Consider the following 23,723-nt stretch of genomic DNA (forward strand, 5'->3'; position numbering starts at 1 on the left):
AGGAGCTTTTAGGACAAGTCCAGTGACCAGCATCCTGTGGGAGGCTGGAGTCCCTGCATTCATGTTAGGCTTACACAACTGCTGGACAGTCACATTGCACACGTTCATAGTTCTTGTGCATCTGAATCAGCATCCCCTTTTCCCACCCACGATGGTTCATCTCCCACATAGGCAGCCCAGGTCAGGGCTACCAACTGCAGTTCGTGTCCGATCCCTTCTTTTGAAACTGGAGTCCTTCTCTTTACCATCTATATTTGAGGTCCATTCATGTACACTTCCATGGAGTACACCTTGGCCGCAACTTCGCCTGGACCTTTCACATGGCCCTAAGGGCTCAGTTAACCCCATAGCTCTCCGCTGGCACTTCCTCTCGACATGTACCGAGGCCATGAAGTGGATTACACCGACGGCTCAATTGGTGATGCTCACGTCGGCTTTGCGTATGTCCATGGAGGACATATTGAACAGCATTCCTTGCCTGATGGCTGCAGTGTTTTCACTGCTGAGCTGGTGGCTATATCTCGTGCTGTTGAGCACATCTGTTCATGCCCTGGGGAGTCATTTCCTGTCTGTACTTAGTCGTTGAGCAGCCTACATGCTATCGACCAGTGCTACCCTCATCATCCTTTTGTAGCGACCATCCACGAGTCCACATATGCTTTGGAATGGTCCAGTTGTTCAGTGGTGTTTATCTGGACCCCATGTCACATCGGTATCCCAGGCAACGACCTTGTCGACAGGCTGGCCAAACAGGCTATGTGGAAACCGCTTATGGAGGTCGGCTTCTCTGCAACTGACCTGCGTTCAGTACTATGCCACAAGATTTTGCAGCATTGGGGGACGAAATGGCATAACCTCAGCATGCACAACAAACTACGTGCCATTAAGGAGACTATGAATGTTTGGCAGAGCTCCATGTGGGCCTCTCACAGGGACTCTGTGGTTCTCTGCCATCTCCGCATTGGCCACACTCTCGTGACACATGGCTACCTCCTGCGCCATGAAGACCCACCTCAGTGATGGTGTGGCAGCTGGCTGACAGCGGCCCATATCTTGGTGAGCTGCCCTTCTTTGGCTGCCCTGCGATGGACTCTTCAGTTACCAGACTCGTTGCCATTAATTTTAGCTGACAATGTCTCATCAGCTAATTTAGTTTTAAGTTTTATACACGACGGTGGATTTTATCATTGTGTACAATATTTAGCACATGTCCTCTGTCCCTTTGTGTTCTCCACTCTAATGCTTTTAGAGTGGATGTTTTAATGTGTCGCAGAGTGGCTGACTTTTCCTTTTTATTCTCGTGGTCAGCCAGCCATGGTCATCTGCTGTCTTGTTTTTACCCCTCCTACCTGTTTCTTGCTTCTCTCTGTGGTTTCCTTTACCTGTTTTGTACATGGTAGTGTTGGTTGTCCTTTTGTTGCTCTTTTGGTTCTTCCTTTCTCCTGTTATTGTGCTGCACGTGTGCTTTCTTTTCTTCTTTCCGTTGTGTAATTATTTTAGCAGGATCAAGGGACAGATGACCTCACAGTTTGGTACCTCCTCTTTTAAACCAACCAACCAACCAACCAACCACAGTGTGGTTTTGGAGCCAGACCGACGGTATCCCATATATTGGTGGAATGTCCTCTTCTTTTGGCTCTATGTACTATGTATAATCTTCCAGATTCCTTACATGAAATATTAGCAGATGATTCGGGGGGGAGGGGGGGGGGGGGTTGAACTAGTCCTCAGTTTCTTTTTTGAAAGTGGTTTTTATTTTCAGATATAAGGTATTGGTTCACTCTTGGAGCAGGGGCAGGGTGTGGTTGTGGTTTGGGCCTCTCTTCGTGTTTTTTCAGTCTGGGACCGATGACAATTCCCCCTTGCGAAGATTGCTCTTTTATCGCTTTTTACCAGTTTTTAGATTTGGGCTACCCTTTTATACCTTCCACTGTGTGTTTTAACATCCTCATTTTATAGTTTAATTCCTCTCCACTTTTAGCGGACCCTCTCTCTTCTGTGTGTAACTTCAGACTTAAAAGACTAATGACCTCACCATTTAGTCCCATAACCCGTTCAATCAATCATGGATGGTAGAGGAAAACTCGTTTACTAAGCCAGTCAGTAATGATCCAGGTCACAGCTGATCAACGTCTACAGAGCAGCAATTTAAGTGTTCATCTTTTTCTCTGTTTCCCACATAGTATATTTATTAAATTTTGTGCTTGTTTAGAGACGCTTGCATTTTTGTAATTGTAAATTCATTCGGAGTGTACCACAACAGTTGCTCACTGAACAGGCAGCTTCATAGCTCATTAACGCATTAGTGTCCATTGGTGACACATCAGGAGGGTAGCAAGTTGCATATCTAGGAGTGTCTGCTTTTATAATTGATTTCTTCAGTTAGTCTTGCTGGGATAGCTACGTTGTGAGCATGCTGTGGGTGGATGCAGGAGGCACTGGCTACAGTTTGTGAACAGCTGAATGTGCTTCTAGGTATGGTCAGTTACCTTCAGGCTGCTGCCTAGGGGTGCAGCAGTGGCAGAGAATCTGGCGCTTTATGTGACACCTGAGGTGTCACTTGTTTTGCCCACAGGCTCTGCTTCCAAGGCACCCCCTAGTGCACCTGACATGGTGGATCCACCCTCACAGCAGGGTGAGTGGTGGGTGGTAATGTGTTCATGTCACTCAATGGGGAGGGCCAATGTGGAGACTGGTCACCTGGCCTTGCCCATTCACGCTGTGAGTGGACAGCTGCCCACTCATTCAGCAGGGTCTGAGCAGGCACACGGTGGGAATATTTACTAGTTACTGGGAGCTCCAATGTGAGGTGTGTAATGGAGCCCCTTAGGCAGATAGCAGTCAGGGCTGGAAAGGAAGCCAATGTGCCCTTGATATGCCTGGCATGGGGCCTCATCCGAGATGGGGAGGTGACCATGCCTGTAGCTAACGAGTGTGCAGGGTGAGTTTTCTGCATGTTGTGGCTCATATGAGCACCAATGACTCCCGTCCAAGACGTGGAGGTGACCATGCCTGTAGCTATCGAGCGAGTTGTCTTAATGCTGTGGCTCATATTAGCACTGACGACTCCTGTGGCATGGGTTCTGAGGCGGTCTTCAGTTCATGCAGGTGGCTGGCAGGGGTGGTGAAGACTGCTGGCCTCATGTGTGGTGTGAAAGCAGAGCTCTCAATTTGCAGCATCATTCCCAGAGTTGATTGGGGTCCTTTGGTTTGGAGCAGAATGGAGGGTCTCAACCAAAGGCTTGGTTGACTTTATTATGGTCTTGGCTGCAGATTTTTAGACCTACGTTATTGTGTGGGGATTTGTAGGACTCCGTTTGATAGGTCACTGGTGCACTACACAAAGGAAGCAGCACCTCAGGAGCAGAGTACTTCCGGAGTGCACAAGAGGTTTTTTTTTAGTCTAGGCAGTAGCTTGACGTGCTCCGATGAACACTCACCAGTTGATATGCAGCGAGAGAAGTCAAACAGCATTCAAAATAAAGACACTTTGACTGTCAAAATTTTATCAGCATACTGTTGGAGTATTTGTAATAAAGTCCCCAACCTTACTACCCTCCAGGAAAGTTCCCATGCTCAGATTATTCTTGGGACCAAGAGCTGGCTGAAACCTGAAGTGGAAAGCTCAGAGATATTTAGCAAGTCATGGAATGTGTATTGGAATGACAGATTAGAGGCAATAGGAGGGGGAGTGTTCATTGCAGTTGACAAAAATATTGTCTCTATTTAGGTCTAAGTTGAGCATGACAGTGAAGTCATCTGGTCACGTATAACAGGTGTAGGTGAAACCAAGTTAGTTGCTGGATGTTTTTACCAGCCACCCGATTCTGCTGTGACAGTTCTAGAGTCATTCAAAGAAAGTCTACAGTCAATAGTGTGTAAATACCCAGATCGTGCAATACTGGTTGGAGGAGACTTCAACCTGCCGAGTATAGACTGGGATGTCTATGGATTCATTGATGATGGGAGGGAGGGGGGGGGGGGGTGGTGGTGGAGGGTGTACAGACAGACAGTTCTACAATATACTGTTGGATGCATTTTCTGAAAATTGTGTTGAGCAGCTAGCTTGGCAGCACACATGAATGGAAATATCTTTGACCTCGTAGCTACAAATAGGCTGGACCTTATTGACAGTGTCAGTATAGATATGGGAATTAGCTGTCATGACATCATATAGCAACTATAATTATGGAAGTTAATTATGGAAATTACTAAATCAGTCAAGAAGGCTAGATAGAGCTAGACAGAGCAGATAAGCAGGTATTAACATCTCAGTTAGACAGTGAATTGACATCACTTACTTCCAGTAAGATGGATGTAGAGGAAGTATGGGGAAAGTTTAAGTAGATTGTAAATTGTGGTCTTGAGAGTTATGTACCTAAGTGGATAAAGAGTGGAAAAGACCCACCATGGTTTAATAACAAAATTTGGTGGATACTGGGAAGCAGAGGCCGTTGCACTTTCGGTTCAAAAGGGAACAAACAAATGCGACAAGCGAAGATTAGTAGAGACTCGTGCATCTGCGAAAAGAACTTTGCGCGAAGCATACAACTACTACTACCACCATCACACCTTAGTAAAAGATCTGGCAGAGGACCCAAGAAAATTCTGGTCATATGTAAAATCGCTAAGTGGGTCTAAGGCTTTCATTCAGTCACTTGTTGACCAGTCTAGTGTGGCAGTTGAATATAGCAAAATGAAAGCTGATTTTTTTAAATTTCACATTAAAGAAATCATTCACACAGGAGAATCGTGCAAACATACTGACATTTTACCACCAGACACTCTCCCATATGGACAACATAGTAATAAGCATCCCTGATACAGAGAAACAACTGCAAGATTTGAAAGTAAATAAATCACCAGGTCCACGTGGAATCCCAGTTCAGTTTTTCAAAGAGTAGTCTATGGCATTGGGCCATTACTTAGTTTGCATTTATTGCGAATCTCTTGCCCTGCGCAAAGTCCCAAGTGGCTGGAAACAAAGCACAGGTGACTCTAGTATGTAAGAATGGTAAAAGAATGGACCCACAAGATTATAGACCAATATCCGTACTGTCTAATTGCTGCAGAATCCGTGAACATATTCTCAGTTCGAACATAATAAATTGTCTTGAGACTGATAAGCTTATGTGCACGAATTGGCATGGTTGTAGAAAACAGTGCCCATGCAAAACTCAGCTTGCCCTTTTCTCACATGATATACTGATAACTATGGATGAAGGTCAACAGGCAGATTCCATATTTTTAGATTTCTGGAAAACATTAGACACGGTGTCCCATTGCAGCCTGGTAATGGTACTAGCATATGGAATGAGTCCACAGATATGCGAGTGCCTCGAAGACTTCTTAAATAATAGAACCCAGTATGTTGTCTATGGATGGTGAGTGTTCAGGAGAGATGAGGGTATTGTCAGGAGTGCCCCAGGGAAATGTGATAGGACCGCTGTTGTTCTCTGTATACATAAATGATTTGCTGACAAGATGGGCAGCAATCTGCGGTTGTTTGCTGATAATGCCATGGTGTATGGTAAGGTTCAAAGTTGACTGACTGTAGGAAGGTACAAGACAACTTCCAGTTGGTGTTGTGAATGACAGCTAGCCATACATGTGGAAAAATATAAGTTAATGCAGATGAATAGGAAGATCAAACTTGTAATGTTTGGCTACAGTATTGTTAGTGTCCCTCTTGGCACAGTCAAGTTGTTTAAATATCCGGGCATAACATTGCACCCTTCTGCGGGTCCAGGGGTTAGAATAGGCCTGAGGTATTCCTGCCTGTTGTAAGAGGCGATTAAAAGGAGCCTCTCACTTTACGGCCCTATGAGTTCAGGTCCCATTCTATGGTTCGACCTGCCACTTTCAAAATTCTACAGAATTGTGTGCTATATGGGGAAGAATGCCTTACGTGGTGCGCGAGTGCCCTGAGATACGATCTACTGAACCTCTTGTCATGTCTTCGCATCTCCACCTGCGATTCAATTATTAGGGCAAGGACACTTTCCGAGGTATGTCATCTTCTTCTGTTGTCTCCTGTCCTCTTTCGCCTCCATGACAATATTGGATTTCTCTGCACACAATATCCAGCATGGTAGCCAGTCCATTGTGGTGGAGCTGTCATGTACCTATTTGGTGGTAGCCCCCTGACAACACAGGGATCGCACTACTGATGCCTGAGCTGTAAACTCCCCATGTATGCCTAGGAGTAGATAATTGTCTTCCTGGGGCATCAGGACTCCTGGTAATGGCCATCATGCCAGTTGGACTTCGCTGTGGCTGGGTGGCACCCATGGGGAGAGACACTGATAGGAGTGGGTGGCATGAAATGGAAATGAGCGTTAGGCATCATTGGCCTGGAGGCCCCCTTACAGGATAGGTCTGGCCACCTTGATGCAGGTCTTATTACATTCAACACCACATTGGGCGACCTGCGTGCAGGATGGGGACGAAATGATGATGAAGACAACACGACACCCAGTCCCTGAGCAGAGAAAATCCCTGACCCAGCCGGGAATCGAACCCGGGCCCATAGGACGGCAATCAGTCACGCTGACCACTCAGCTATCAGGGTGGACACAGTGGGTGGCATCAGGGCAGATGACCCACAATGAAGCGGACTAAGTCATCTCTTGCTGGTAACCGTATGGCACCAGCAGTCTCTATGAAGGGGAAGATAGAATACAATGTTGACAGGTATGACCCTAAAGGGTTTCCCTTCCTCGCTCCATCTTGGGAGGAACGTAGAGCTTCAGAATGGAGAGAGTCATATTCGCCTCAGTTTTTAGTCTGTAGCAGAACCGATGGGGACTCTTTTCTAACAACAAAGCCTCAGTTTTTTGTTGAACACCTCGAGGATAAGTTTTTAGAAGTGACAATGCTTTCCAAGATGTGAAACGGCGCAGTCTTGATTCAGACAACATCCCCAGCCCAATCCTGAGCGCTAATTGCCTGTGACAAGCTGGGTGATATTCCTGTTTCCGTCACTCCCCATAAAAGCCTCAACATGGTCCAGGGGATTATTTTACATCATGACCTCCTCTTGCAGTCTGACGACGAGCTCCATGCCAACTTAGAACGGAGGCGTGTTAATTTCATCTGTCGCTTTTACAGGGGACCCAAAGACAACAGGGTTGGTACCGGTGCCTTCATCTTGGCCTTTGAGGGTGATTCATTGCCTGAACATGTCAAGGTGATGGTTTATCGCTGTGACGTTAAACAATACATCCCTCCCCCTATGCGGTGCTTTAAGTGCTGGAAGTTTGGGCTCGTCTTCCCGCTGCACTTCTGGCACCACATGCGCCACATGCCGAGACTGTGGACATCCACAGCACCATGTGCGCCACTTCCCACTTGCATCAACTATGGAGAGCACCACTCCCCCTGCTTGCCAAACTGCCCAGTACTCCAAAAGGAGCGGAAAATTATGGAGTACAAGAACTTGGACTGGTTGACTTACACCGAGGTTAACTGTAAATTCGAAATATTACACCCCATTAGGTTGATGACGCATATGCTGCAGCTACATCACCATTGCCGCCCCAAGTGCCAGTGGTTCCTCCTTCTGGGCCACCAGAATACATCCGACCCTTGGTGGTAGGAGGCAAATCTTTCTCCCTTTCTCCCAAAGCACCTGCTTTGGAAGCAAGCCCTCCCCCCCTCCCCCCTGCCGGAGATGCAACAGCCTCCTCCGGCTCTTCTCTTGCGGAAGGGGTCCCTTGAGGCCCTCTCTTCCAAGGTCTCCACTAATCCCACAATGGACATTCGCCAGCGGCTCAAGGAGCCAAATGCTGCTGGACGAAGAGCTTCACGGCCTTCCTCCGTGCCTGAAGCTGCTTCAGAAAAATCTTACTGGCAAGCCCCTAAATGGAAGTGAGAGAGCAAGCAAACTAAGTAGTAGTCTGCTAAGATACAGGACCATCTGGTGGCCCCAACACCACCACTCCCTATCAATTCTGCATCTGAGGATGCAGTGGAGATCTTAGCATCCCCTGTGGACCTGGATCTCACTGATGCCTCATCCACCATAGAAATGGCTACAAATACTCATTCGGTGGCAGTAAGTGACCCTTAGGCATAACCTGCCTCCTTGGGTGCTTCAGGCCTTCCCAGTCTCATGATAACGCATCCTCCAGTGGAACTGCAGCGGTTTTTTCCAACACCTGGCTGAGCTATGGCAACTGTTAATCTTTACACCTGCTTTCTGCATTGCCCTCCAGGAAGCCTGGTTCACGGCAGTGCGGACTCCTGCCCTCCATGGCTATAAGGGATATTACAGGAACACAAGCAACTATATTAGAGTGTCTGGTGAAATTCATGCCTATGTCCTGAACTCAGTATGCAGTGAACCTGGGCCCCTTCAAACCCTTCTTGAAGCAGTGGTTGTCAGGATACAGATGACACAGGAAATAACTGTGTACAACGTATAGCTTCCTCCAGATGGTGCAGTACCCCTGAATGCATGGCTGCACTGATTGATAAGCTCCATAAATCTTTCCTACTCTTGGGAGATTTTAATGCTCGTAACCCCGTGTGGCATGGCACAGTTCCTACTGGCCGAGGCAGAGATGTCGAAAATTTACTGTCACAACTCAACCTCTGCCTCTTAAAGAATGGGGCTGCCACACATTTCAGTGTGGCATATGGCACATATTTGGCCATTGATCTCTCGGTTTGGAGTCCTGGCCTTCTTGCATCTATCTACTGGAGAGCACATGGCAACCTGTGTTGTAGTGACCACTTCCCATCTTCCTGTCGCTGCCCCGGCATCACGGCTGTGGACACCTACCCAGATGGGCTTTAAACAAGGCGGACTGGGAAACTTTCACCTCTGCTGTCACTGTTGCATCTCCCCCACATGGGTACATCGATTTGTTGGTTGAAGAGGTAACTACAACGATTGTTTCTGTGGCAGAAAACGCGATCCCTCATTCTTTAGGGTTGCCCTGGAAAAAGACAGTCCCTTCGTGGTTTCCGGAAGTCGCTGAGGCAATTAAGGAGTGTTGGCGAGCTCTACAGTGGCATAACCGGCACCCTTCCCTGGAGCACCTCATAGCCCTTAAACGGCTCCGTACCTGCGTTGGTCAGCATATCAAAAGGTGGAAACATGAGTTTTGGGAGGGGTACGTCTCAACCATTGTGTGCCAAATGTCACCTTCCCAGGTCGGGGCAAAGATCAAACAAGTTTTTGGGTACCAGACCCCGACAGGTGTTCCTGGTGTTAACATAAATCGCGTGTTATCCACCAATGCAAACGCAATTGCCAAGCACTTGCTGAGCACTATACTGGTGCCTCTACATCGGAGAAACGGCAGGTAGAAGAGAAAGTCCTCTCGTTCACTACACACCACAGTGAACCCTATAATGCCCCATTTACAGAGTGGGAGCTCCTCAGTGCCCTTGCACATTGCCCCGACACAGCTCCTGGGCCTGATCGGATCCACAGTCAGATGATTGAACATCTCTCATCTGATTGCAAGGGACATCTCCTCGTGATCTTCAACCTGATTTGGTGCAATGGCATCTTTCCATCGCACTGGTGGGAAAGCACCGTCATATCAGGGCTCAAACATGGCAGAAACCTGCTTGATGTGAATAGCTATTGGCCCATCAGCCTCACCAAAGTTTTTTGTAAGCTGCTTGAATGTGTGGTGTGTCAGCGGTTGGGTTGGGGCCTGGAGTCACGTGGCCCACTGGCTCCATGCCAGGGCAGTTCCTGCCTGGGTTGCTCTGCCACTGATAATCTTGTGTCCCTCAAGTCTGCAATCCGAACAGCCATTTCCAGATGCCAACGCCTTGTTGCCGTCATTTTTGATTTACAAAAAGTGTAAGACACCACCTGGCGCCATCATACACTTGCCACATTATACATGTGGCGTCTCTGAGTCCAGCTCCCAATTTTTATCCAGAATTTCCTGTCACTTTGTATTTTCCATGTCCAAGTTGGTGCCTCCCACAGTCCCCCCCCCCCCCCCCCCTCCCCCCCCATATCCAGGACATTGGGGTCCCACAGGGCTCTGTATTGAGTGTATCTCTATTTTTAGTGGCCATTAACAGTCTAGCAGCAGCTGTGGGGCAATACGTCTCTGTATGCAGACGACTTCTGCATTTCGTACTGCTCCACTATTACTGGTGTTGCTGAGCGGTGCCTACAGGGAGACATCCACAAGCTGCAGTCATGGGCTGTAGCTGCAGCTCTACGCTGCTGCAGCTATACAGAGCCCTTGTTCCATCCCACATTGACCGTGGGAGTGTGGTTTATGGCTCGGTGGTGCCTGTAGCATTGCGTTTATTTGACCCAGTGTACCAATGTGGCGTTCAACTAGTGACAGGAGCTTTTAGGATGAGTCCGGTGACCAGCGTCCTTGCGGAGGCTGGAGTTCCTCCATTGCAGGTCAGGCGCGCACAACTGCTCACCAGTTACGTTGCACATGTTCGTAGTTCTCCTGAGCATCCAAATTACAATCTCCTTTTCCCACCCACGGCAGTTTATCTCCCGCATAGGTGGCCCAAGTGAGGGCTTCCAATTGTAGTTCCTGTCCAGTCCCTTCTATCTGAACTGGAGTCCTTGTCTTTACCACCTATACTCGAGGTCCAATCACGTACACCTTCTTGGAGTACACCTAGGCCGCGGCTTTGCCTGGATCTTGCACATGGCCCAAAGGACTCAGTCACCCCGCAGCTCTCTGCTGTCACTTCATCTCGATTCTTGACATGTACTGAGGCCATGAAATGATTTAAACCGACTGTTTGATGGCTGATGGTCACATCGGCTTTGCGTTTGTCCATGGAGGACATATTGACTAGCATTCCTTGCCTGATGGCTGCAGTGTTTTCACTGCAGAGCTGGTGGCTATATCTCGTACTCTTGAGCACATCAGTTCGTGCCCTGGGGAGTCATTTCTTCTATGTACTGACTCTCTGAGCAGCCTACAAGCTATTGACCAGGGCTATCCTTGTCATACTTTGATAGCAACCATCCAGGCATCAACCTATGCCCTGGAATGGTCTGGTTGTTCAGTGGTGTTTGTGTGGACCCCTGGACATGTCGGAATACCAGGCAACGAACTTGCTGACAGGCTGGGCAAACAGGTTACACGGAAATGACTTAAGGAGAACGGCATTCCAATAACTGACCTGTGTTTGTTTTTATGTCGCCAGGTTTTTTGGCTTTGGGAGACGGAATGGCGTAGTCTTAGTACGCACAGCGAACTGCATGCCATTAAGGAGACTACAAATGTGTGGCAGTCCTCCATGTGGGCGTCTCGCAGGGACTCTGTGATTCTCTGCCAGCTCCTCTTTGGCCACGCTTGGGCCACCCAGAGCTACCTCCTGCACCGTGAAGACCCGCCTCAGTGTTGATGTTGATGCGGTGCACGGTTGACAATGGTCCATATTCTGGTGCACTGTCCCACTTTGACTGGCCTGTGATGAAATCTTTGGTTACTGGACTCATTGCCGCTAATTTTATCTGACAATGCCTCATGGGCTGATATAGTTTTACATTTTATTCGTGAGGGTGGGTTTTATCATTTGATCTAAATTTTAGCGCATGTCCTTTGTCCCCATGTGTCCTCCACCCTAGTGTTTTTAGGGTGGTGGTTTTAATGTGTTGCAGAGTGGCTGGCTTCTCCTTTTTATTCTCATGGTCAGCCAGCCATGGTAATCTGTTTTGTCGTTTTAATCTCTTCTACCTGTTTCTTGCGTTTCTGTGGTTTTCTTGTCCCCTTTTGTCCACTTAAGTGTTTGTTGTCTTTACATCGCTCTTGTGGTTTTTCCTTTCCCTCCATTTTGTGTCATCAGTCTTGCTTGTTTTATTCTCACCCTTGTGGCATTGTTTTATTCGGAACAAGGGACTGATGACCCAGCTATTTGGTCGCTTCCCACCTCTTTTAATCTGTAAGAGAGCTGATGGGGAATCCTTTGTGTCCATGAAGCCTCAGTCCTTTGTAGAGCATTTAGAGGATAAGTTCGGGGAGGTGGAGGGCTTGTCAAAAATGCAGTCTGGGTCAGTCTTGATAAAAACAGCATCCTCTGTCCCGTCACTGGCATTACTCGTTTGTAAGAAGCTGGGGGATGTTTCTGTTAATCTCACACCCCATAAAAGCTTAAATATGGTCCAAGGCATTATCTTCCACAGGACCTTCTTTTGCAGTCCGATGACAAGCTGCGCGCCAACTTAGAGCGACGATGTGTCCATTTTCATCTGGCGCGTCCATCGGGGTCCGAGGGATAATCAGGTTGCCACCGGTGCCTTCATCTTAGCCTTCGAGGGTGACACATTACCCGAGAAGGTGAAGGTGATGGTCTACCGCTGTGATGTCAAGCTATATATCCTTCCCCCGATGCGATGCTTCAAGTGTTGGAAGTTTGGCCATATGTCTTTCCGCTGTGCTTCCAGCGTCATATGTCACGATTGTTGTCTTCCATCCCATCCTGATACTCCATGTGCCCCGTCTCCCATCTGTGTCAGCTATGGAGAGCACCATCCACCTTGCTTGCCAGACTGTAAGATTCTACAGAAGGAACGGAAAATAATGGAATACAAGACCCTGACCGACTGACCTACTCTGAGGCTAAACAGAAATTTGAATGGCTTCATCCCGTGCACATGACGTCGTCTTATGCCACCACTGTCACTCCTGTTACAGCTCCATCTGTTGCACCAAATACAGTCAGCTCTCAGAGCCAAAGGACCACATCTGCCCCCTTGATGGTGGGGGGCACTTCCCTCACTGTTGCTCCCGCACCACCTACCTCGGGAGCAGCACCCGCCCAACAATCGGGTACACTAATTCCCACTTCTAAGCCAGAGGAGCATAAGTGTTCTTTAGCTTCTCTCACTAGGAAGGGAGCCCTTGGGTCACTCCCTTCCCACGTTCCGACCAGTGGCAAACCAGACACCCCCAGGGGCTGAAGAAGCCCCAGGGGACCCTGAGGCAACAGGCCAAGGCACCATCGTTGAGAAAGTATTGGCACAGCTCGACCTTTCTCTTTTAAATACTGGTGCCTTCACACATTTCAGTGTGGTGCATGGCATGTACTCAGCCATTGACCTTTCGATCTGCAGCTCTAGCCTATTACCATCTGTCCAATGGGGTGTGCACGACCACTTGTGCAGTAGTGACCACTTTCTGATCTTTTTGTCACTGCCACAGCGTCACTCTTCTGGGCACCCCTGCAGATGGCCACTTCTGCGAATTACCCACTGGCCTTCCGCTCCGTGAAAGAGTGGTTGGAACATGGAGCCTTTCGTTTCACACGTGCCATCCTGAATCGTACAATGCTCCATTCAGTGAGTGGGAATTTCAAAGTGCCCTAGCCGCTTGCCCTGATACAGCTCCCTGGCCAGATCGCATCCACTGTCAGATGCTCAAACACCTCTCGGTGGACTGCCAGTGACGCCTCCCGCCTCCTAGACCTTTTCAACCGTATCTGGGTTGAGGGTGAGTTCCCGTCGCAGTGGTGAGAAAGCATCGTAATCCCCGTGTTGAAACCTGGCGAGAACCCACTGGAGGTGAACAGCTACCACCCCATTAGCCTCACCAATGTTCTTTGCAAGTTACTAGAATGCATGGTGAGCTAGAGGTTGAGTCGGCTACTTGAGTCTTGGGGGCCTTCTGGCTCCGTCTCAGGGTGGGTTCTGCAAGGGCCGCTCTGCCGCCGATAATCTGGTGTGCCTAGAGGCTGCCATCTGTACGCCCTTTGCCTGCCGTCAACATCTGGTCGCCATCTTTTTTGACATGCGGAAGGCATATGATACGACATGGCGACATCACATCCTCTCTACCATGGTTGGGGTTTTCGGGGTCTGCTCCCAATATTCATACAAAATTTTCTGTCGCTTCGTTCCTTCTGCGTGCAAGTTGCGGCCTCCCATAGTTCCTCCTGAGTTCAGGAGAATGGGGTACCGCAAGGATCTGTTTTAAGTGTCTGCATCTTTTTAGTTGCAACTAATGGACTAGTTGCGGCGGTGGGAACGTCTGTCTCAGCTTCCTTGTATGCTGATGACTTCTGCCTATACTTTAGTTCCACTGGCATTGCAGCTGCTGAAAGGCAGCTGCAGGCACTATCTGCAAGGCACAGTCTTGGGTTGTAGTGCATGGCTTCCAGTTTTCAGCTGCCAAGTCCTGCGTTGTGCATTTGTGCCAGTGACGCACTGTTCACCCTGAGCCACAGCTATATCTTGACGGCAAACCTCTTGGTGTGGTGGAGACGCATCGGTTTTTGGGACTGGTTTTTGATACCCTGTTGACTTGGCTCCCTCATATTCGGTAGCTTAAACAGATGTGCTGGTGGCATCTTAATGCTCTTCGTTGCTTGAGTCACTCCAGCTGGATGGCTGATCGGTCTACCATTCTACGGCTGTAGCAGGCATTAATTGGGTCCCGTCTAGATTATGGGAACCTGGCCTCCAGTTCGGCATCCCCTTCCGCATTGCGGTTGCTGGACTCTATCCTTCACAGCGGGATCCGACTCGCCACCGGAGCTTTCCGGACAAGCCCTGTCAACAGCATACTTGTGGAGACAGGTGTTCCTCCATTGCGGATCTGGCACCAACGATTACTGGCCACTTATGCTACACATGTTTTTAGCTTGCCCGGGCATCTCAGTTATCGTCTCCTGTTCCCTCAGTCGGTCATCCATATTCCGGAACGGTGACCCCGGTCAGGGTGTATGATTGCGGTTCGCGTCAGAGCTCTTCTCTCTGGACTTGAGGTTTTACCTCTTCCACCTTTTTTCTGGGCCCCTCAGCGTATACCCCTGTGGTGTGTGCCCCGCCCATGCTTTTGGCTCAATTTGGCACAGGGTCCGAAGGACTCAGTCCCTCCTGAGGCCCTCCACTGCCGCATTCTTTCAATCCTTGCCGCGTTTCAAGGCTCTGACGTTGTCTATACTGATGGTTCGTAGGTTGTTGGTCATGTCGGTTATGCTCTTACTCTAGGGGATCATTATGAACAACACTCGTTGCCGGCTGGCTGAACTGTTTTCACTGCCGAGCTGGTCGCCGTCTCTCGTGCCCTAGAGTATATCCGCTCCTGCTCAGGTGAGTCCTTCGTCATCTGTAGTGACTCACTGAGTGGTTGTGTTGTCCTTCGTCATCTGTAGTGACTCCCTGAGCGGTTGTGTTGTCCTTGTCATTTCATCATCATTCATGAATGTGACGAGATTGGACTGAGCAAAGGTTGGAAATTTGTATGGGCGCTGATAACCGCGCAGTTGAGCGCCCCACTAACCAAACATCAAACATCATCATCATCCCTGAGCGGTTTATGAGCTATCGACCAGTGTTTCCCTCTCTCTTGTCTGGTGATGGCTATCCAGGAGTCCCTCCATCCTCTTGCCCATTGCGGCTGCTCTGTGGTCTTTGTTTGGACCCCGGGTCATGCCGGCATCCCGGGAAATGAACAAGTTGACATGCTGGCACAAACAGGTTGTCAGTGCACCAGCCTTGGAGATTGGCCTTTCGGATAGTGACCTCAGGTCAGTTTTGCAGCAGAAGGTACTTCGCACCTGGAGTGAAGAATGGTGCACCCTTCCTTCACCCAACTGACTTCAGGCCATCAAGGAGGATACCGGTGTGTGGCGCTCCTTCTTGTGGCTCTCTCGCAAGGACTCTGTTGCCCTCTGCTGGCTGTGCATTGGCCACACCTGGACAATGCACGATTATTTATTGCGCTGCGAGACCCACCTTTATGTCGCATCTTGATGGACTGCTCACTTTTAACTCCGCTCAGGCAGACATTTGCGCTGCGCTGACTGATACGCTTCGTGCACGTTTATCAGATGATGTTGGGATGGCAGATTTAGTTTTGAGTTTTATTCGTGCAGGGGGTTTTTATCACTTGCTCTAAGTGTTTGTCCTTTTTTTGTGTTGAGTCTGGCCTTTGGCCTACGATTTTGGACTGGGGTTTTTAGTGCGTTTCTTGGTGGTTGGCTTTTCATTTTTTGTTTCTATGGTCGGCCAACCACTGTCACACTTGGTGTGATTTTAATTCCTTTTTTTCTGGTCTCTGTCTGTGTCTTTCTTGTCCTGCATCGTCTCTTGTCATCTCCATTGTTTGTTTTTATTCTGTGTGGGTGTTTCAAGTTCATGGAAAAAGGGACCGATGGCCCTTGTAGACTGGTCCCTTCAATTCCACAAACCAACCACCAGTGGCCATCTGGATTGAGGTGTTGCAGATAATAAATCTTGAGGTATCAGCTCACTGCCATTGTAGTGCCATGAAAGAAAATGGCAGCTTACAGTGGACACAAAATTTTATTATGAACCAGCTCAGTATGTGGTAATGTATTCGAATGCAGACTAATGTTTCTGATTGTAAACTTGCCAATGGCGATTATCATTTTTGGATTAGATACTTTCAGAGCATTTGGCTTTAGAGTAAGTGATCAAATCATTTTGGTATCCTCCACCATTTCATTTGAAGACCTATATAAAGTATGTAAACCACACAAGCAGTTATTTGGAATGTCACTGAACTGTGCCACAAAGTTTCAGGCACATATATCATTAAAGCAATCTCGCTTTCTCTCACAATCAGCCAGTTCCATATGCCTTGTTGGATGCAGTTGTAGCATAACTACTTAGGGCACGCGAGCCGGAGTGGCGGAGCGGTTCTAGACGTTAGTCTGGAACCGCGCAACCGCTACGGTCGCAGGTTCAAATCCTGCCTCGGGCATGGATGTCTGTGATGTCCTTAGGTTAGTTAGGTTTAAGTAGTTCTAAGGTCAGGGGACTGATGACCACAGAAGTTAAGTCCCATAGTGCTCAGAGCCATTTGAACCATTTTACTTAGGGCACATCAATTAGGTGTCATTATGCCCGTATCGGAAAGCCAGTGGTTGTAGTTAAAAAAAAACCTTGATGGCAGTATCCAAATCTGTGGAGGTTTTAAGATAATTGTTAATATGCAATTACATTTAAATCTGTATTCAGTCCCAGGTCTGGTATAGATACTGGCAAAACTGCCTGGCAGCCAGTTTTTGTCTTAAGATTGATCTCGGAGAGGAATTCTTACCTTTGACATTAGATGAACAATCGTGATACATCTTTGTGCACAATGTGCTTTTTTCACGTACCATTACAATTGCTTACCTTTTGGAGTAGCTGAAATGCATCTTATTTAGAGCAGTTATTACAATATATTCCTAACTGTGTGAACTACCCAGATGACATTATTATAATGGGAGCCACACGGGAGCAGCACATACAGAACCTTAATATTCTGTTCACTTCTTTAAAGGTCATGGTGGCAAAGGTCCCTGTGAGGTCTGAGAGGAGGAATGGGTTGTGCATGTTGTTGCAGCTGCAGCTGGTGCCTATGGCTGACCTCATATTCTTTCTGAGAGCAATGTCAGACATCTGAAACACCTTGTGACCTATGAGGTTACCCTGTACCCATTCTGGGGTCCAGTTGAAGGTGTGAGCCCATACATGCTAGCTCATGCAGTGGCAGCCATTGGGTTCCTGAAGATGGATGTAGATGGTCAAACAGCCCTCAGGCCCAATCTTGGAACCTTCCGTAATCCCACCCTCTAGTGGGTTCACCACCTGTGCCCTTGCTCTTGTTGTACCACTGGTATGATCTCAGGCCGACTATAGGTCAGAAGAGACAGTGGGATCATTCAGGGAGGTACAGGTGCCCCTAGGAGGTCAATCCTTCATCACCTACCAGGCTACTCTCAGCAACTAATGTACCAGTCAGGCCTACGACTTTCTCTGCAGCCATCAGGCTGGCTGAAATTATCTGCACTGACACCACACTGACTAATCCCAACATAGATACACTGCTATGCCCACGAGTAGACAGTCCAGCACCCAGATTCCTTCACCACACCTCCCATGTCACAACAGGATATTATTGGACCTGCATGCCGGTTAAAAGTGGGAGGATCTAATATCTACCTTGATACTGGCTTAGAAAGCAACATGCTGTTTGAGAGATGCAGTGGCCTGTAGGTATGCAAACAGCACCACACACGTGTGACACAGCCATGTTAGATACTCATTGTGTGCTTTAATCCTGCAGGTGCATGGACGCTAGCCAGTTACAGTTGCATGATATTATTCATCATGTACTGTACAAATATCAGTGTAATGATTGTGCTTGCACAAGTTTCTCTGGCAAAGTTTTCAGGCTTCCATGATCATGGCTCATGACAGTTCTCTGTTCAAATTGCTTTCACCTTGTAATGATTATGAAACCCATCGCTTGCAAGCAAAGTACCATTGTCACCACAGCAGGCCTCCATTTACCACATCAGTATTTTGGTATCATAATATGACACCAAAAATAGGTACAACTGCACTGACCTAAAATTAAGCTATTGAAACTGTGTGGTGGTCTACGAGGCTGACAGAAAGTATTTAAAGACCTCCTGGACATTAATTTTGTCTGCAGAAGGTAGTTATCTTATCAGTAGTTTTTGTCTCTTTATTTCAGATTTGTCAATGGGAAAAAGAAAATCAGATGGAATAATAAAGTCACCAGTCAGCGGTCTGCATGGGTTAAAGAAAACGGAGGCAGTTGTGAATGATGGTAAGTTCATTTTCTTTAGCATGTCTGTTTACAATTCTTTAGTGTTGTTGCATTTTGTAAAAATCAACAAACTGCTTAGTCCCTTCTTGTACTGGGTGCTGTTATCAGTAACTTCTGAGAGGTGACTGAAACTTTCACGTTTATACATGTAGCGCTTCTACTTTCACGAATTTCCAATGTTTTTATGATTTGTAATAGGAAGGAAGAGGTTTCCATCCATAAATAATGAAAATATGCTGTTGTTGAAAGGTTAACTGATGTCACCTTTTTTAGTCCCCAGGCACTATGATGCTTGGATCAGAATATTACTACTTACATGGAACTTAAAGGGGCAGTACTTTTTTTATAGAGGTTTTTTCTGTCAAGGTCTTCTTTAAGTTTTTAATTTATATTTCATGCTTTCTAAATTTTGTATTTTGCTAGTAGATACAATATGACCACCTCCACATAAATACTTTCTGGGACGAAACACGAAATTGTGATGCGAGATCTTGCCGTGCCGAAATCTGCATACTCTGACAATACACAAATTTTAATAAATACCATTATAGCTGAAAGACTTTGGCAATACAGTATCGCAGATGCAGTTTTGAGTTTCAGCCTTTTTTGAGTTTCAGCCTTTTTTGAGTTTCAGCCTTTTTTGAGTTTCAGCCTTTTTTGAGTTTCAGCCTTTTTTGAGTTTCAGCCTTTTTTTAGAGTTTCAGCCTTTTTTTAGAGTTTCAGCCTTTTTTTAGAGTTTCAGCCTTTTTTTAGAGTTTCAGCCTTTTTTTAGAGTTTCAGCCTTTTTTTTAGAGTTTCAGCCTTTTTTAGAGTTTCAGCCTTTTTTTTGAGTTTCAGCCTTTTTTTTTTGAGTTTCAGCCTTTTTTTTTTTGAGTTTCAGCCTTTTTTTTTTTGAGTTTCAGCCTTTTTTTTTGAGTTTCAGCCTTTTTTTTGAGTTTCAGCCTTTTTTTTTTTTGAGTTCCAGCCTTTTTTTTTAGAGTTTCAGCCTTTTTTTTTAGAGTTTCAGCCTTTTTTTTTAGAGTTTCAGCCTTTTTTTTTAGAGTTTCAGCCTTTTTTTTTAGAGTTTCAGCCTTTTTTTTTAGAGTTTCAGCCTTTTTTTTTTAGAGTTTCAGCCTTTTTTTTTAGAGTTTCAGCCTTTTTTTTTAGAGTTTCAGCCTTTTTTTTTAGAGTTTCAGCCTTTTTTTTTAGAGTTTCAGCCTTTTTTTTTAGAGTTTCAGCCTTTTTTTTTAGAGTTTCAGCCTTTTTTTTTAGAGTTTCAGCCTTTTTTTTTAGAGTTTCAGCCTTTTTTTTTAGAGTTTCAGCCTTTTTTTTTAGAGTTTCAGCCTTTTTTTTTTAGAGTTTCAGCCTTTTTTGAGTTTCAGCCTTTTTTTAGAGTTTCAGCCTTTTTTTAGAGTTTCAGCCTTTTTTTTTAGAGTTTCAGCCTTTTTTTTAGAGTTTCAGCCTTTTTTAGAGTTTCAGCCTATTTTAGAGTTTCAGCCTTTTTTTTTTGAGTTTCAGCCTTTTTTTTTTGAGTTTCAGCCTTTTTTTTTTTGAGTTTCAGCCTTTTTTTTTTTGAGTTTCAGCCTTTTTTTTTTTGAGTTTCAGCCTTTTTTTTTTGAGTTTCAGCCTTTTTTTTTTGAGTTTCAGCCTTTTTTTTTAGTTTCAGCCTTTTTTTTTGAGTTTCAGCCTTTTTTTAGAGTTTCAGCCTTTTTTTTAGAGTTTCAGCCTTTTTTTAGAGTTTCAGCCTTTTTTTAGAGTTTCAGCCTTTTTTTAGAGTTTCAGCCTTTTTTTAGAGTTTCAGCCTTTATTTAGAGTTTCAGCCTTTTTTTAGAGTTTCAGCCTTTTTTTAGAGTTTCAGCCTTTTTTTAGAGTTTCAGCCTTTTTTTTATAGAGTTTCAGCCTTTTTTTTATAGAGTTTCAGCCTTTTTTTTATAGAGTTTCAGCCTTTTTTTTATAGAGTTTCAGCCTTTTTTTTATAGAGTTTCAGCCTTTTTTTTATAGAGTTTCAGCCTTTTTTTTATAGAGTTTCAGCCTTTTTTTTATAGAGTTTCAGCCTTTTTTTTATAGAGTTTCAGCCTTTTTTTTATAGAGTTTCAGCCTTTTTTTTATAGAGTTTCAGCCTTTTTTTTTAGAGTTTCAGCCTTTTTTTTAGAGTTTCAGCCTTTTTTTTAGAGTTTCAGCCTTTTTTTTTAAGAGTTTCAGCCTTTTTTTTTTAGAGTTTCAGCCTTTTTTTTTAGAGTTTCAGCCTTTTTTTTAAGAGTTTCAGCCTTTTTTTTAAGAGTTTCAGCCTTTTTTTTAAGAGTTTCAGCCTTTTTTTTTAGAGTTTCAGCCTTTTTTTTTAGAGTTTCAGCCTTTTTTTTAAGAGTTTCAGCCTTTTTTTTTAGAGTTTCAGCCTTTTTTTTTAGAGTTTCAGCCTTTTTTGAGTTTCAGCCTTTTTTTAGAGTTTCAGCCTTTTTTTTAGAGTTTCAGCCTTTTTTTTAGAGTTTCAGCCTTTTTTAGAGTTTCAGCCTTTTTTTTTTTAGAGTTTCAGCCTTTTTTTTTTTGAGTTTCAGCCTTTTTTTTTTTGAGTTTCAGCCTTTTTTTTTTTGAGTTTCAGCCTTTTTTTTTTGAGTTTCAGCCTTTTTTTTTTGAGTTTCAGCCTTTTTTTTTTGAGTTTCAGCCTTTTTTTTTGAGTTTCAGCCTTTTTTTTTTAGTTTCAGCCTTTTTTTTTTGAGTTTCAGCCTTTTTTTTTTGAGTTTCAGCCTTTTTTTAGAGTTTCAGCCTTTTTTTTAGAGTTTCAGCCTTTTTTTTAGAGTTTCAGCCTTTTTTTAGAGTTTCAGCCTTTTTTTAGAGTTTCAGCCTTTTTTTAGAGTTTCAGCCTTTATTTAGAGTTTCAGCCTTTATTTAGAGTTTCAGCCTTTATTTAGAGTTTCAGCCTTTATTTAGAGTTTCAGCCTTTATTTAGAGTTTCAGCCTTTATTTAGAGTTTCAGCCTTTTTTTTATAGAGTTTCAGCCTTTTTTTTATAGAGTTTCAGCCTTTTTTTTATAGAGTTTCAGCCTTTTTTTTATAGAGTTTCAGCCTTTTTTTTATAGAGTTTCAGCCTTTTTTTTTATAGAGTTTCAGCCTTTTTTTTATAGAGTTTCAGCCTTTTTTTTATAGAGTTTCAGCCTTTTTTTTATAGAGTTTCAGCCTTTTTTTTATAGAGTTTCAGCCTTTTTTTTATAGAGTTTCAGCCTTTTTTTTATAGAGTTTCAGCCTTTTTTTTATAGAGTTTCAGCCTTTTTTTTATAGAGTTTCAGCCTTTTTTTTATAGAGTTTCAGCCTTTTTTTTATAGAGTTTCAGCCTTTTTTTTATAGAGTTTCAGCCTTTTTTTTATAGAGTTTCAGCCTTTTTTTTTAGAGTTTCAGCCTTTTTTTTTAGAGTTTCAGCCTTTTTTTAAGAGTTTCAGCCTTTTTTTTAAGAGTTTCAGCCTTTTTTTTAAGAGTTTCAGCCTTTTTTTTAAGAGTTTCAGCCTTTTTTTTTTAGAGTTTCAGCCTTTTTTTTTTAGAGTTTCAGCCTTTTTTTTTTAGAGTTTCAGCCTTTTTTTTTAGAGTTTCAGCCTTTTTTTTTAGAGTTTCAGCCTTTTTTTTTAGAGTTTCAGCCTTTTTTTTTAGAGTTTCAGCCTTTTTTTTTAGAGTTTCAGCCTTTTTTTTTAGAGTTTCAGCCTTTTTTTTTAGAGTTTCAGCCTTTTTTTTTAGAGTTTCAGCCTTTTTTTTTAGAGTTTCAGCCTTTTTTTTTAGAGTTTCAGCCTTTTTTTTTAGAGTTTCAGCCTTTTTTTTTAGAGTTTCAGCCTTTTTTTTTAGAGTTTCAGCCTTTTTTTTTAGAGTTTCAGCCTTTTTTTTTAGAGTTTCAGCCTTTTTTTTTAGAGTTTCAGCCTTTCTTTTTTTAGTTTCAGCCTTTTTTTTTTGAGTTTCAGCCTTTTTTTTTTTTGAGTTTCAGCCTTTTTTTTTTTGAGTTTCAGCCTTTTTTTTTTTTTTTTGACTTTCAGCCTTTTTTTTTTTGACTTTCAGCCTTTTTTTTTTTTTGAGTTTCAGCCTTTTTTTTTTTGAGTTTCAGCCTTTTTTTTTTTTTTTGAGTTTCAGCCTTTTTTTTTTTTTTTTGAGTTTCAGCCTTTTTTTTTTTTTTTTTTTTTGAGTTTCAGCCTTTTTTTTTTTTTTTTTTTGAGTTTCAGCCTTTTTTTTTTTTTTTTTTTGAGTTTCAGCCTTTTTTTTTTTTTTTTTTTTTTTTTTTTTTTTTTTTTTTGAGTTTCAGCCTTTTTTTTTTTTTTTTTTTTGAGTTTCAGCCTTTTTTTTTTTTTTTTTGAGTTTCAGCCTTTTTTTTTTTTTTTTTTTTTTGAGTTTGTCTTTTTTTTTTTTTTTTTTTTTGAGTTTCAGCCTTTTTTTTTTTTTTTTTTTGAGTTTCAGCCTTTTTTTTTTTTTTTTGAGTTTCAGCCTTTTTTTTTTTTTTTTTTTTTTGAGTTTCAGCCTTTTTTATTCTGACTTTCTTGTTTTCTTCGATATTTGGTAAATAAATGTGATTAAATTCCGTTCAGAAGGTGCCTTAGGGTGATTGATCATAAGCAACTTCTCGGTTTTAATTTTCTAGGGCACATTTTTAACCGAATTAATGTGCTCTTCCTGAATGAAAAAGTTTAATTAATAATGATTTATTTATGCAGAGGTGATAATTTCATAGGTTTAGTTTGCAATTGCAGTAATATAAAAATTACATGTCTCATCACACATGCTGATACTCTTTTCTTAAGGTAAAGATAACTATATGTTGTGATTTTGTATAACAACAAGTTTCAGATTGATGTACATGAATAAAACATTGAATAGTTCTTGTTAGAGGTAATAATTATTTAATATTGTTTCGTGGCTTTTAGGTGTTACTTCTAATCACTCCAATGCCACTAAAGGGACTAGGGTGAAAAACTAAGAGCTCATAATGATGCCAAAAGACACACATTAACACAGTCTGAGGAGAACACTACTGAAAGATATCAGTTTTTGATATCACAAGCTACTTGTAAAGTTGAAATGTGCAATCAAGACCGGCAGTGTCGTTTAGAGAGAGATATGGTGCAAAGTCTACTGCTGCATCTTGTGTAAATGAAATACCACAGCAGTGTTTTCTAGGCATGCCAGGGAAGAAGAGGCTACAATTTGGGCTATATTGAATGAGAATCCCAAAGAACATTTG

The 23,723-nt window shown here is 44.0% G+C and overlaps 1 protein-coding gene across 2 annotated transcripts in view; it reads left to right on the top strand.

Moving 5' to 3' along the window:
• Nucleotides 1–23,723, top strand: part of LOC126471481 (transmembrane protein 183-like) — a 279,480-nt gene that overhangs the window by 70,456 nt on the left and 185,301 nt on the right. For both annotated transcript variants that reach the window (XM_050099683.1, XM_050099684.1), the window contains exon 2: nt 18,444–18,539. In XM_050099683.1, the coding sequence (XP_049955640.1) occupies nt 18,444–18,539 (96 nt within the window). The remainder of the gene's footprint in view (nt 1–18,443; nt 18,540–23,723) is intronic.

The sequence above is a fragment of the Schistocerca serialis genome, chromosome 3, assembly GCF_023864345.2.
Source record: "Schistocerca serialis cubense isolate TAMUIC-IGC-003099 chromosome 3, iqSchSeri2.2, whole genome shotgun sequence".
Taxonomy (NCBI): Eukaryota; Metazoa; Arthropoda; class Insecta; order Orthoptera; family Acrididae; genus Schistocerca; species Schistocerca serialis.